General features: G+C 42.1%; 1 protein-coding gene across 1 annotated transcript in view; it reads right to left on the bottom strand.

Annotated features, from left to right (window-relative positions):
• The window catches only part of skic3 (SKI3 subunit of superkiller complex), a 210,848-nt gene that overhangs the window by 25,176 nt on the left and 169,609 nt on the right, over positions 1-16,063 (bottom strand). The window contains exons 35-39 of the mRNA XM_059969300.1: positions 13,409-13,537; positions 12,866-12,990; positions 10,946-11,104; positions 9,826-9,978; positions 5,636-5,766 (exon numbers count right to left, since the gene is read on the bottom strand). Coding sequence (XP_059825283.1) covers positions 5,636-5,766; positions 9,826-9,978; positions 10,946-11,104; positions 12,866-12,990; positions 13,409-13,537 — 697 coding nt within the window. The remainder of the gene's footprint in view (positions 1-5,635; positions 5,767-9,825; positions 9,979-10,945; positions 11,105-12,865; positions 12,991-13,408; positions 13,538-16,063) is intronic.

Below are 16,063 nucleotides of genomic sequence, written 5' to 3'. Positions count from 1 at the left end.
CTGATGACACTACACTGTTTGGCCTGATCTCAAATAATAATGAGGCAGCCTACAGAGAGGAAGTCATCAAACTGACACAGTGGTGTCAAGAAAATAACCTCTCCCTCAATCTCACAAAATCAAAGGAGCTGGTTGTAGACTACCAGGAGGAATGGAGAAGCTAACCCCTATTGACACCATTGGATCTGGGGTTGACAGGGTGAATAGCTTTAAGTTCCACAGCATACACAATATCAAGGCTCTCACATGGTCTGTACATACCAGCTGTGTGGTGAAAAAGGCACAACAGCTCCTCTTTCACTTCAGATTGTTAAGCAGTTTGGTATGGGCCCCTAAATCCTAAGGACTTTCTACAGGGGCACAATTGAGAGCATCCTGACTGGCTGCATCGCTGCCTGGTATGGGAACTGCATTTCCCTCAATGGCAGGAGTCTACAGAGAGTGGTGTGGACAGTCCAGTGCATCTGTAGATGTGAACTTCCCACTATTCAGGACATTGACAAAGCCGTGGGTGTAAAAAAAACCCAAAGGATCACTGGAGACCCAAGTCACCCCAACCACAAACTGTTCCAGCTCCTAGCATTCGGGAAATGGTACTACAGTATAAAAGCCAGGACCAACAGGCTCCAGGACAGCTTCTTCCACCAGGCCATCAGACTGATCAATTCACACTGATCCATTTGTATTTAGAAACATAGAACACCTACAGCACAACACAGGCCCTTTGGCCCACTATGCTGTGCCAAACATGTACTTACTTAGAAATTACCTAAGTTTACCCATAGACGTCTACTTTTATAAGCTCCATGTACCCAACTAGGAGACTCTGAAAAGACCCTATTGTATTGGCCTCTACCACTGTCATCGGCAGCCCAATCCACGCATTCACCACTCTCAGCGTAAATAAAGCTTACCCCTGACATCTCCTCTGTACCTACTTCCAAGCACCTTAAAACTGTGCTCTCTCATGTTAGCCATTTCAGCCCTGGGAAAAAGCCTCTGACTATCCACATGATCAATGCCTCTCATCATCTTGTACTCTCCTATCAGGTCACCTCTCATCCTCTGTTGCTTCAAGGAGAAAAGGCCAAGTTCATTCAACCTGTTCTCATTAGACATGCTCCCCAATCCAGGCAACATCCTTGTAAATCTCCTCTGCACGTTTTCTATGGTTTCCACATCCTTTCTGTAGTGAGGCAACCAGAACTGAGCACAGTACTCCAAGTGGGGTCTGACCAGGTCCCATATAGCTGTAACATTACCTCTTGGGACTTAAACTCAATCTTGCAGTTGATGAAGGCCAATGCACCTCATGCCTTCTTAAGCACAGAGTCAACCTGCACAGCAGCTTTGAACGTTCTATGTACTCAGACTACAAGATCCCTCCGATCCTCCACACTGCCAAGAGTCTTATCATTGATACTATATGCTTATTTGACCTACCAAAATGAACCACCTCACACTTATCTGGGTTGAATGCTATCTACCAATTCTCAGCCCAGTTTCGCATCCTATCAATGTCCCACTGTAACTTCTGACAGCCCTCCACATTATCTACAACACCCCCAACCTTTGTGTCATCAGCAAATTTACTAACCCATCCCTCCACTTCTTCATCCAGATCATTTACAAAAATCACAAAGAGATCCCTGAGACACTCCATTGGTCACCAAACCCCATACAGAATATGACCCCTCTATAACCACTCTTTGCCTTTTGTGGGCAAGCCAATTCTGGATCCACAAAGCAAGGCCCCCCTTGGATCCCATGCCTCCTTACTTTATCAAAAGCCTTGCATGGGGTACCTTATTAAATGCCTTGCTGAAATCCATATACACTACATCTACTGCTCTACCTTCATCAAAGTGCTTAGTCATATTATCAAAAAATTCAATCAGGCTCGGAAGGCATGACCTTCTTTTGACAAAGCCACGCTGACTACTCCTAATCATATTACGCCTCTCCAAATGTTCATAAATCCTGCCTCTCAGGTTCTCCATCAACTTACCAACCACTGAAGTGAGACTCACTGGTCTACAATTTCCTGGGCTATCTCTACTCCCTTTCTTGAATAAGGGAACAACATCTGCAACCCTCCAATCCCGGAACATCCCCTGTCCCCACTGATGATGCAAAGAACATTGCCAGAGACTCAGCAATCTCCTCCCTCACCTCCCACAGAATCCTGGGGTACATCTCATCCAGTCCCAGAGACTTATCCTTGCAAACGGAAGAAGTACTACACCTGCCCCCACACTTCTTCCCTCACCACCATCCCAGGCCCCAGACAGTCCTTTCAGTTGAGGCACCACTTCACCTGCGAGTCAACTGGGGTGATATCCTGTATCCGGTGCTCCCGATGTGGCCACTTATACATTGGGGAGACCCGCCGCAGACTGGGAGACCGTTTCGCCGAACACCAGCGCTCAGTCCTCCAGCAGTGGCGGGATCTCCCTGTGGCCACACACTTCACACTCCCACTCCGACATGTCTGTCCATGGCCTCCTCTACCGTCAAGATGAGGCCACACGCAGGTCAATGGAGCAATACCTTATCTCCTGCCTAGGTAGCCTCCTACCTGCCGGCATGAACATTCAACTCACAGACCTCCGTTTATACCACTGCCCCCCCCCTTACCCCATCCCTATCTATAATTTTAGTCTGGTTCTCCCTCTCTCTTTTTCCCCCCTCACTATAATCTCCCCCCAGCCCTACCTTTCTTGCTCTTTTATTTCCCATATTTCTCCACCTTCCCCCAGCCCATTTACCTTCAGCCTATCACTTCCCAGCTCTCTACTTCATCCCTCAACCCACTTTTTATCCCCCCTTGACCATCCCATGTTACTTCACTCCTGATGAAGGGCTTCAGCCTGAAATGTCGTCACTACCGCCTCCCATAGATGCTGTTTGGCCTGTTGAGTTCTGCCAACATTTTGTGTTGTTATTTATTTCCAGCATCTGCAGATTCACTCGTGTTATCCTTTAAGTACTTCTGCTATCTCCTCTGGTTCCATACACAATTTTCCACTGTCACACTTGATTGATCTTATTCTCTCACATCTTATCCTCTTGCTCTTCACATACTTGTGGAATGCCTTGGGTTTTCCTTACTCCTGTCCTCCAAGGCCCTCTCACGGCCACTTCTGGCTCTCCTAATTTCATTCTTAAACTCCTTCCTGCTAGCCTTATAATCTTCTACATCTCTATCAGTACCTCATTTTTTGAACCTTTCGTAAGCTTTTCTTTTCTTCTTGATTAGATTTTCAACGGCCTTTGTACACCACAGTTCCTGTACCCTACCATCCTTTCCCTGTCTCTCTGGAACGTACCTATGCAGAACGCCACGCAAATATCCCTTGAACATTTGCCATATTTCTGCCGTACATTTCCCTGAGAACATCTGTTCCCAATTTATGATTCCAAGTTCCTGCCTGAGAGCTTCATATTTCCACTTACTCCAATTTCCTAACTTGTCTGTTCCTATCCCTCTCTAATGCTATGGTAAAGGAGATAGAATTGTTATCTATCTCACTGAGAGACCTGACACCTGACCAGGTTCATTTCCCAATATCAGATCAAGTTCAGCCTCTCCTCTTGTAGGCTTATCTACATATTGAGTCAGGAAACCTTCCTTAACGCACGTAACACACTCCACCCCATCTAAACACCTTGCTCTAGGAAGATGCCAACCAATATTTGGGAAATTAAAATCTCCCAGCACAACAACTCTGTTATTATTACATCTTTCCAGAATCTGTTCCCCTATCTGCTCCTCGATATCCCTGTTACTATTGGGTAGTCTATGAAAAACACCTAGTAGAGTTATTGACCGCTTCCTCTTTCTAACTTCCACCCACAGAGACTCTGTAGACAATCCCTCCATGTCTTCCTCCTTTTCTGCAGCTGTGACAATATCTCTGATCAGCAGTGCCACACCCTCACCTCTTTTGCCTCCCTCCCTGTCCTTTCTGAAAAATCTAAATCCTGGCACTCTAAGTAACCATTCCTGCCCCTTTACCATCCAAGTCTCTGTAATGGCCACAACATCATAGCTCCAAGTACTGATCCACAGTCTAAGCTCACCTGCTTTGTTCATGATGTTTCTTGCATTGAAATAGACACATCTCAAACCATCTATATGTGAGCCAACAGCCCCTCCTTCCATCTCTTCAGTTCGGTTCCCAACCCTAGCAATTCTAGTCTAAACTCTCCCCAAAAGCCATAGCAAACTTCCCTGCCAGGATATTGGTTTCCCTCGGATTCAAGTGCAACCCGTCTTTTTTGTACAGGTCACACCTGCCCCAAAAGAGGTCCCAATGATCCAGAAGTCTGAATCCCTGCCCCCTGCTACAATTCCTCAGCCACGCATTTATCCTCCACCTCACTCTATTCCTATACCCATTGTCGTGTGGCACAGGCAGCAATCCTGAGATTACTACCTTTGAGGTCCTGCTTCTCAACTTCCTTCCTAACTTCCTGTAGTCTGTTTTCAGGACCTCCTCCCTTGTCCTACCTGTCATTGGTACCAATATGTAGTATGGCCTCTGGCTGTTCACCTTCCCACTTCAGGGTATCGTGAACGCGATCGGAAACATCCCGGACCCTGGCACCTGGGAGACAAGTTACCATCCGCGTTTCTTTCCTGCTTCCACAGAATCGCCTGTCTGACCCCTTAACTTTAGAGTTCCTTATTATTGATGCTTTCTTCCTTTCCCCACCTTTCTGAGCCACAGGCCAGACTTTGTGCCAGATACATAGCCACTGTTGCTTCCTCCAGGTAGGCTGTTCTGCCCACCAAGGTACTTGAACAGGAGTGAGTAACTTATTGTTAAGAGGGACAGCCACGGGGTACTCGCTAGTATCTGACTCTTGCCCTTCCCTCTCCTGATTGTTACCCACTTATCTGTCTCCTGAGGCCCCAGTGTGACTATTTGTTTTTCACTCCTCTCTATCACCTCCTCACTTTCAAAGGTCATTGAGCTGCATCTCCAGTTCCCTAACCCAATCACTAAGGAGCTTCAACTTGACACATCTGGTGCAGATGTGGCCTTCCGGAAGGCTGGGAGTCTCCCAGACTTCCCACATCTGACACCTAGTACAGAACACCAGCCTCACAGACACACTTCCTGTTTCTATTCTTCACAGATAACCTATCTCACTATTTCTATGTTACACTGACTGTCCTGTTTAACATACTATTTATTATCGATTGCTTTAAACTGTACATTTAAATGGAGACGTATTGCAAAGATTTTTACCCCTCGTGTATATGAAGGATGTAAGAAATAAAGTCAATTCAATTCAATAATGTATTATAGAACTCTATCCATGCAGAGTCATGGCAAAATTCAGCAGCAGCAAAAGTCTTCTAATAAATTGCAACATTATGTTCTTAAATTGGTTTATTAAGATGTAGTAAAAATCAAGCAATTTAATACCACCAATACATAGCAGGCAGCATATGTGATCAGAGATATACTGTGAAATGTTTCAACTTGGTGACCCAAAGAACAACGATGTCATTATCTAGGTGATCAATATGAGGGAAAATATTGGGGTATTGTATTTTTAAAAATAGCTTGAAGATGATTCAATAACATTAGTCTCTGAAGTTTTAGTAATGTTACGAAATTACCTTGCTCCCATTTTCAGTGTAAATTGCAGAAGAGCTTGAAACAGAGCAGCAAGAGGGCAGAAGCAGATCTTCTGACATTCACCAGCTGCTTCCTTCACCAGGGATGTCCATCGATTGTTCTGAAGTTTTAACTAGCAAAAAGAAGGCAAAATGTAAATTTATAAGGTAATATGGTAGGCTCAATTAAAGAGTTATTCAAGTGCAGGTTTATTGTCATCTGACTACGTATATACAGCCAAACAAAACAACGTTCCTCTGAATCACAGTGCACCCACAAAATATATATCACTCATAGCAAATATTACCACAAGACCATGAGACCTGAAGAACCTGTCAGACAGAGGAGCAGAACTAGGCCATTTGACCCATTGAGTCTGCTCTGCCATTTCATCATGGCTGATCCAATTTTCCTCTCAGCCCCAGTCTCCTGCCTTCTCTCCATATCCCTGCATGTCCAGATCAATCAAGAATCTATCAACCTTTGCCTTACATATATGTAAAGACTTGGCCTCCACAGCTGCCTGTGGCAAAAAATTCCACAGATGCACCACTCTCTGGCTAAAGAAATTCCCCCTCAACTCCGTTCTAAAAGGACAACCCTCTATTCTGAGGCTGTGTCCTCTGGTCTTAGACTCCCTCACCTTAGGAAACATCCTCTGCAAATCCACTCTATCAAGGCCTTTCACCACTCGGTAAGTTTCAATGAGGTCACCTCTCATTCATCTGCATTCCAGTGAATACATGCCCAGAGACATCAAACACTCTTCATATAACAAGCCATCCAATCCGGGAATCATTTTCATGAACCTACTTTGAATCCTCTCTGATTTCAGAATAACTTTTCAAAGATAAAGGGCTCAAAACTGTTTACGATACTCCAAGTGAAGCCTCACCAGTGCCATAAAGCCTCAACATTACACCCTTGCTTTTATATTCTAGTCCTCTTGAAATGAATGCTAACATCGCATTTGCTTTCCTCATCACAGACTCAACCTACAAAGTATTCTTTAGGGAATCCTGCACAAATACCATCTGTATACAAATACCATCAGGGTATTTTTACCCTTGCAGTTCCATAGCTCTATCTACAATGATTCAACATCTTCCGACTCGATGTCACCTTCTAATTTTTCACCACCAGACCAATGCCACCACTGTTGTATTTTTGATACAATATGCATCCTTGGACATTAAGCTCCCAGTTATACTCGTCTTTCAGTGATGCCTGCAACATCATACCTGCCCATCTGCAGCTGTACTGCAAGATCATCTACCTTATTCCGTAAATAAGCATTGACCAGCGGTCAGTCTGGACCATTTCAGCACATCCTTTCTAAGAGGGTTAGAGAAAACAGCCAGATATCTTTGTATCAATGACACAGGAAGGAAAAGCAAAGAAATCTTGAAGAGAGAATTTAGAAAGCTGAGAAGCAGGACCTCCATGGGAGTAACATCCGGCTTGCTACCTGTGCCATGGGCCAGTGAGGGTAGAAAAAGGCTGATTTGTGACTGAGAAGCTGGTGCAGGGAGCAAGTTGTCAGGTTCTTGGATCATTGGGATCTCTTCTGGGGAAAGAGATGGACAAATGGGACGTGTTGCACCTGAACCCAACGGTGACCAATATTCTCACAGGCAGGATGTTTGAGCTGTTGGGGAAGATTTAAACTAATTTGGCAGGGGGACGGGAATCAGAGTGAAGGAACTCAGGATAGGACAGATGGTAAAAAAGCAAAGATAGCATGCAGTCAGATGGTCAGGAAGATGTTAGGGCAAAATGTCAGGGTGTCAGGGTGAGTATCAGTACATTAGGGATGCAGAATCAAAAAGGGTAGCAGATACATTACTCAAAGTGTTATATCTCAATGTCCGGAGTATAAGAAACAAGCTGGATAATCTTGTTGCACTTTTATAGACCCTCAGTTATGATGTTGTAGACCTCATTGAATCGCGGCTGAAGGATGGTTGTGGTTGGGAGCTGAATGTCCAAGTTACACATTGTACCAGAGGGATAGGAAGATCAGCAGATAGGGTGGCGTGGCCCTGCTGGTAAAGAATGGCATCAAATCATTAGAATTGGAAGTGACATAGGATTGGAAGAAGCTGAATCCATGTGGGTTGAGTTAAGAAACTGCAAGGGTTAAAGGACCTTGATGGCAGTTATATATGGGCCTCACAACAGTAGCTGAGATGTGGACTACAGATTGAGAAAATCAGATTGGTAATGGATCTGAAGACAGTGAACTTGTTGAATAACTATGAGATGGCTTTTTAGATCAGTCTGTTGCTGAGCAACTAGGGGATCAACTGTACTGGATTGGCCATTCTGTAATGAACTGGAGGCAATTAGGGAGCTCGAGGTAAAGAAATGCTTAGGAGTCAATGATCACAATATGACTGAGTTCAACTTGAAATTTGATCAGGAGAAAGTAAAGTCTGATGTAGCTCTATTTCAGTGGAGTAAAGGAAATTACAGTGGTATGAGAGGAGTTGGCCAAAGTAAATTGGAAGGAGTTGCTGGCAGGAATAACAGCAGAGCAGCAACGGTGTGAGTTTCTGGGAAAAGTTGAAGAAGGTGCAGGATAGATGTATTCCAAAAACAAAGAAATACACAGATGCCAAAATAGTACAACTGTAGCTGACACATTAAGTCAAAAATAATGGAAAAGTAGGGTATACAACAAAGCAATAATTGGCAGGAAGAGAGAGGCTTGCAAAGCTTTAAAAAGCCTATAAAAAGCAACTAAATTAATCATCAGGAGGTAAAATATGAGATATGAAAGCATGCTAGCAAACAATATCAAGGTGGATAGAAAAAGCTTTTTCAAGTATATAAAAAACTAAAAGAGAGATAAGAGTGGATATACAACTGCTAGAAAATGAGGCTAAATAAATAATAATGGGGGACAAAGAGATAGCAGATGAACTCAGTGAATATTTTGCATTCAGTGAATCACACACAAAATATTGGAGGAACTCAGCAGGCCAGGCAGCTTCTATGGAAGACCAGCTAATGATAGAAATGCTGAAGATTATGAGGCTAGCAGGAAGGAGCTTAAGAATGAAATTAGGAGAGCCAGAAGGGGCCATGAGAAGGCCTTGGCAGACAGGAGTAAGGAAAACCCCCAAGGCATTCTACGTATATGAAGAGCAAGAGGATGAGAAACATTGTCCAGAATTGCCAGGATCTTCCATAGAGTCCTTTGTTCTACCACAGCCTCCAGTGTGTCCAGTTTGACTCTGATAACAGAGTCAGCCTTTCTAATCAACTTGTTGAGCCTGTTGGCATCATCCATATTGATACCATTGCCCCAGCACACCATCACATGGACGTTTGTACTGGTGACAGCAGACTGGTAGAACATGTGAAGGAGAGGCCTGCATATTCCAAAGGACCTCAGCCTCCTCAAGAAGTAGAGATGACTCGGGCCCTTCTTGTTCACAGCCTCTGTGTTGGTGCTCCACTCAAGTTTGTCATCCAGGTGCACCACCAGGTACCTGTAGGTCCTCACATCCACATCCTCACCATCAATAGTAACAGTGTGCAGTGCAGACTTAGTCTTCCTAAAGTCCATCATCATCTCCTTTGTCTTACTGATGTTGAGCAGCAGATGATTCAACTTGCACCATTTGACATAGTAATAACCTAGGCTGTCTATTCATAGAGAAGACAATAAACTTAGTGGGCCAGATGCACAAAGTGCTTTTACATATTCATTAGAAATTGTGAAACAAGTGAAAGGTGTGTTTTCCCTTTCAAATTCATGAGCAGTATAAAAAAGGAAAGCATGACAGCATCTACTCTACTCTGCCTAAAACATCATAAACTTCCTCATAAATTAATGATATTGCAATGTTTCTAATTTTAATTTCCAGAAAATCAACAGTTTAATCATATTTATTGACTGCAGTAAACAGCTGCAATGTTGTAGTGCTGCAAATTAGCAATGAATGACCTCAATGAATTTTTAAAATTCTGCAGCATATTTATAAATAAAGGATAAAATGGAGCTTCTTCTGAAAATGCCAGTGTATCAAAAACATCTAGGACAGGTGTTCCCAACCTTTATGCCATGGACTAATATCATTAAGCAAGGGGTCTGTGTTCCCCAGGTTGACAACCACTGATCTAGGAAGAGGAAAAAAATCAAACTAGCTTGAAATATTGTTCATAAACTTGCAGCGATTCTCACCGTGCTGAGCTGAAGAGCGAGCAGTGCTAACCGGAGCAGACTTGACAACTTGCCACTCACATCACCTTGTTGGGAAGACAGCTGCAATCCTTGCCTGTAGCACATCTCCGCAGCTCCCATCAAACCCTGAGATTTATATATTTCTGCCAACCACTAGTGGGAAACAGATATTCAAAAATGAACAGAGATTCATGCCAAATGTTTTATTCTTATTTTAATCAACACTAAAAGCTCATGAGTCCTTAAAATATGAGCTGAAAAAAAGCAACTGTGCTGGATTAAAGAATTTTCTTTTCCAAAGTTTCAAAAGCAGGATTCTGGAACATTTTGCGTGCTCCAACGACCATAGTTCACCTCTGTTTGTATCTGGTTTAAAGTAGATTTTTTGTCAAAGTACATACATGTTATCATATACTATCTTGAAATTGCACATTCTCCCACTGGTCACATGCAATTCACCTCGCGCTTCCAATTCCCTCCCACATTCAAAAGGCACAGTGCATATTAATTGACTATTATAAATTGCACCAATTACTTGAGTGGCAGAATAGGGGAGCATGTGATGAGAATAAGTTATATAAAAATTCATGGGACTGATACAAATACTTCAAGAGTTGGCACATGCTTAAAGAATTGATTGGCCTCTTCTATGTTATAGTAAAAAAAATGGCATGTGACTTACTCACTGATCCAAAACCACACTAATGGAATGATTTCTAAATACACAGTAAAATACATTTACCATTAGGGTTACTATGTAACAAATGAAAAGAGCATTAAGTCAAGCCAGTCTTATTAACAGCACTGTTTTCTATTAAGCTATGTCTTCTAATTCTATTGGCATTGCTTCAATGTACAGATGGAACAGAAAGCAATTTTCATGACTGTCAGATTGCTCATTTATAAAGGAATCCACTGATATCTATGACTGAAGTAATGACTCCGTCAGTGGTGAATGCCGAGTGCTTAACAAAGATGCTGACAATTTATGTTAAAGAATTTGTTTTAAGAAATACAGAAATTATGAATTGTTTATAAATTACTGCTTTAGAATGTGATGCAAAGTGGGTCATAAACGCAACTACTAAAGAAAAACAAAGCACACAAACACGGAACATACATGCCAAGCTGTTACTGATGTGAAGTTTGACATCACTGCCTTCTTTAGCTCTTCTAAAACTGTCTCTGGAAGCTGCTGGGGGGAAAGCAAGAGTTGCTCGCACTGAACTTGTCTCAACACGAGGAACACTGCAGGATGGTCTGGGTGGCTCTTAAGTACCTAAAATAAAAGAAAGTGTCAATAAAATACAAGCAATTTTTTTCTTTGCAAATCTGGTCTAACCTCAATATGTCCACTATCTCTTTAAAATTCTCTGTGAAACTATTTCACCAAGTTTGAATATCGTCTTTTCTGGCTCAATGGATTTTTGTTAAAATACAATTTTGTGAAGCATCTTCCTACAGAAGTCCTACTTTGATATACAAAATCACATAGCATCTTTCAAAACAGTCAGATTGTTTGTGATGACAGGAAATATTTTGGAGGAAAACCCTATGGGTGGTTTTGAAGGACGTTTATTTAAAGTGTAGTAAATCCAGGAGCACCGTCTCACTGGGATTCCGATGATTCCAATGGGAATCTTTGGCCTATACATTAGGGAGTATTGAGCACTATTTTAATTAATTTACATGATTGTTACATGTATTTTACTATGATTTAATTATACTGTGTTAGTTTTTAAGATCATAAATTCACTTACAGGCTTTCAAAACAGTTGAAGCTGTGAGTGCAGCTGCCAAATGTGTCAGCAGCACTCTGTGGGTAGAGCCATGGCATTTACATCTGCTGCTACTAAATCCATTCCATTCTTGATCCAAGCCTACAAAGTGGAGAGATGAGAATACTCCACAACCTCTAGTCCTGGTGAGCACAGACTGGCAGGGACTAAATTTATTTAGAGATACAGCACAGAATAATCCCTTTCAACCCTTCAAACCACACTACCGAGCAACTCCAGATTTAACCCTAGACTAATCACAGGACAATTTACAATGACCAATTAACCTACTAACTCTTTGGAGTGAGGAAGGAAATCGGAGCACCCAGAGCAAACACACACATTCCACAGGGAGGATGTACAGACTCCTTACAGAGGACGCCAGGACTGAACTACGAACTCCGACATCCAGAGCTGTAATAGCGCCATGCTAATCTCATGCTACTGTGGCAGCTGGGTTTTGTAAGCCAGATCCATCTTGATCCAGTCCTTAAAAGTTTTTCCATCTGAAGATGCATACTTCATATCTGAGTGGCATTACTGAATAAATACACAGGAGAATGAACATGGCCCTTTGAGTTTCTCAACCATTCAGCCAAATCAAGGTCAATATTCTTGCTCAATACTTTCCTTCTCATTTCCCAAAACCCTTTCAGCCTAGATATGCTCAACTGATCATTAAGAATACAAATACGTTAGTTTTTCAACCCCCTCAGTGAAGATGTGCCTCCTGAGATGAAGTCCTATAATTCCAGGGTCTCTTGCTAAGCGTAGCCGTATTTCTGAATCCATACCAGGCATCATCAATTGCATCATTCTTCAATTGTTTAAGACAATTAAGTACATAAGTCCATTTTACTTGATCTTCCTTCACGGAATCGTCCTTGCATCTCAAGAATCAATCGAGTAAAATCCCGTTACATTACTTCAAAATCAAGTAACCTCCAGCGTTCAAAAGACCAAAACTAAACTTAGCATTCTGGAAGTCATTTCACCTCTATAACTGGAACATCCAAGTCCTGCTATACACATTCTCAAAGAACTAATAAATTATTCCAACATGATTTTATATTCATAAAACCATGAGGACCTTGTCCAATTATGTTCTCTTGACACTTGGTAATGATTACAATAGTGCATTAATCAGAATTCTTTCATCTTTCTAAACATACCACTAAGGAGGATGAATGAAATACACTGCAAGGTTTTTACTTGAAGAGTATAAAAACAATCACCAGACTTCATAGTGAACTGTACAGTACCTTAGTGCAGAAGGCTTCCGCATCACAATGCCTGCCCATTTCTTTGAGCCCAGTTGCAGCCTGTTGCAGAGACCAGTTCTCCAGGGATTGAAGATAGAATGTTGGCATGGTCTTATTTGTTTTTACTGTAAAATAATATGTATTAGTTATCATTGCTCCACCCAAAAAATAATCCAGTGTAAGACATAACATGCCAAACTACTGAGAATCCCTAGGCCAAAGATCACTAAATATAGAGTACAGCATCTGGGGTGACTTTGAGATCTGAATCCAATAATTATGAATTTTAAAAAGGATGCTTTCAGTATTAGGCAATAGCACAGATAACAGAAATATCAGCTTAATTTAGCAGGCAACTACAATGTTGAGATGATTCCAGATTATTAAGATGAAAGTGTTTCAGCTACTGTGACAGCAGCAAAATACTGCAGATACATCAATAAGCCCCTTTTGCCCCTTTTCAAAAGGCAGTTTAAAGTTTGGGTAATACTGAAATAAAGTATTGCAGATTTTTGTAGGCAATTTACCATGTAAATTACATACTTTTTGTAGAGATTGCTGTAATGAACAGCTCCTCATTTGCAGTCAGTTTAGGTGTTGTACCACTCAGATGAGATAATGTTTTCTCCATGTGGCATGCTGCCATTAAACTGGCCCACACAGTGGGATCATCTGCAAAGTGAAACAAATAAAAAATACATTCATTTAACTGAAAAACTAGGTAAAACATCCTTCAATCCTCCATGCTGCACCTTGCTGCTTCCCTTGTTTACAGTTCTAACATGGAGGCAGTAAAGCCATTGCCCAAATTTCACATTTAAAGATAAAGGCATTTCTTTAGTAATTTTATGAAAACATTTATCAGGCCTTTTTTTTTTAAAACTTAAATGCTTTGAAGTTGTTTACAACATATATTAATGATTTAGACGAGGAAATTAAATGCAGCATCTCCAAGTTTGCGGATGACACGAAGCTGGGCGGCGGTGTTAGCTGTGAGGAGGATGCTAAGAGGATGCAGAATGACTTGGATAGGTAAGGTGAGTGGGCAAATTCATGGCAGATGCAATTTAATGTGGATAAATGTGAGGTTATCCACTTTGGTTGCAAGAACAGGAAAATAGATTATTATCTGAATAGCGGCCATTTAGGAAAAGGGGAGGTGCAACGAGACCTGGGTGTCATTGTACACCAGTCACTGAAAGTGGGCATGCAGGTACAGCAGGCGGTGAAAAAGGCAAATGGTATGTTGGCATTCATAGCAAGTGGATTCGAGTATAGAAACAGGGAGGTTTCTACAGCAGTTGTACAAGGCCTTGGTGAGACCGCATCTAGAGTATTGTGTGCAGTCTTGGTCCCCTAATCTGAGGAAAGACATTCTTGCCATAGAGGGAGTACAAAGAAGGTTCACCAGAATGATTCCTGGGATGGCAGGATTTTCATATGAAGAAAGACTGGATCGACTAGGCTTATACTCGCTGGAATTTAGAAGATTGAGGGGGGATCTTATTGAAACGTATAAAATTCTAAAGGGATTGGACAGGCTCGATGCAGGAAGATTGTTCCTGATGTTGGGGAAGTCCAGAACGAAGGGTCACAGTTTAAAGATAAAGGAGAAGCCTTTTAGGACTGAGATGAGGAAGAACTTCTTCACACAGAATCTGTGTAATTCTCTGCCACAGGAAACAGTTGAGGCGAGTTCATTGGCTATATTTAAGAGGGAGTTAGATATGGCCCTTGTGGCTAAAGGGATGAGGGAGTATGGAGAGAAAGCAGGTACAGGGTTCTGAGTTGGATGATCAGCCATGATCATACTGAATGGCAGTGCAGGCTCGAAGGGCCGAATGGCCTACTCCTGCACCTATTTTCTATGTTTCTATGAAAAAAAAAGACGTTATTTCAGTTTCATCCTGGTAAATAAATTCAAATGGATATCCTTAGCCTTTGGTCAATTTTGTCCAGTTATGGTTAATTGTTATTGATATTAATTCCATGGCATTTGCGTGATTAGCCACTGACATAATGGACAGATTTTAGAGCTCTACATGACAGTAAGCAACAGATGTTTAGCTCAATGGTGAATGTAATTTCCTTGATTTCCAGACACATTCGTTGCTGAAATTGGAAACTTGTTTTTGAGTTACAATTTTCTTCAAACTTAGACAGCTGAAACAATTTAACCTCAAAAGGGAAAGACCAAAGAGATGTAATTCAGAAACAAAAAGATCAAAATGATTGTTTGCAGTCAGTGGACACCGACTGTTAGAATGGAAATGCAGGGCACACCAGCCAGACAACCAAAGACATCCAAAAGCCTTTTGCAGTTCATACTCAGTGTTCAGATTATTCTTCACTTCTTAGGGAGGACAAAGGCCATTTTTTTTAAAAAAATGCAGCAAATACAGGAGTAGGAAGATGAAACACGAGGAAATCTGCAGATGCTGGAAATTCAAACAACACACACAAAATGCTGGTAGAACACTGCAGGCCAAACAGCATCTATAAGGAGAAGCACTGTCGACGTTTCGGGCCAAGACCCTTCATCAGGACTGGACGTAGGAAGATGAGTTAGCACAGTTGCAAAAGGCACAATATTATCAGGATGGAAATAATTTAAATCCTATATGAAGAATTAGGGACTAAAGGGTTTATAGATGAGACCAGAAAAATATAATAGTAATGGTAAGAATTTTGGCAGTGTGGAGGATCAGAGGGATCTTGGGGTCCAAGTCCAGAGGACGCAGAAAGCTGCTGTGCAGGTTCAGCCTGTGGTTAAGAAGGCATACGGTGCATTGGCCTTCATCAATTGTGGGATTGAGTTTAGGAGCTGAGGGGTAATGTGGCAGCTATATAGGATCCTGGTCAGACCTCACTACAGGAAGGCTGTGGAAACCATAGAAAGGGTGCAGAGGAGAATTACAAGGATGTTGCCTGGATTGGGGAGCATGCCTTATGAGAACAGATTGAGTGAACTCAGCCTTTTCTTCTTGGAGTGGCGGAGGATGAGAGGTGACCTGATAGAGGTGTATAAGATGATGAGTGGCATTGATTGTGTGGGTAATCAGAGGCTTTTTCCCAGGACCGAAATGGCAAACATGAGGGGGCACAGTTTTAAGGTGTTTGGGACCAGGTGCAGAGATGTCAGAGGTAAGTTTTTTTAGACAGAGAGTGGTGAGTGCATGGAATGGGCTGCCGGTGACA

This window comes from Hypanus sabinus, chromosome 5, assembly GCF_030144855.1.
Source record: "Hypanus sabinus isolate sHypSab1 chromosome 5, sHypSab1.hap1, whole genome shotgun sequence".
Lineage (NCBI taxonomy): Eukaryota > Metazoa > Chordata > Chondrichthyes > Myliobatiformes > Dasyatidae > Hypanus > Hypanus sabinus.
The sequence above is the reverse complement of the archived record's forward strand: the minus strand, read 5'-3'. Positions and strand labels throughout refer to the sequence as shown.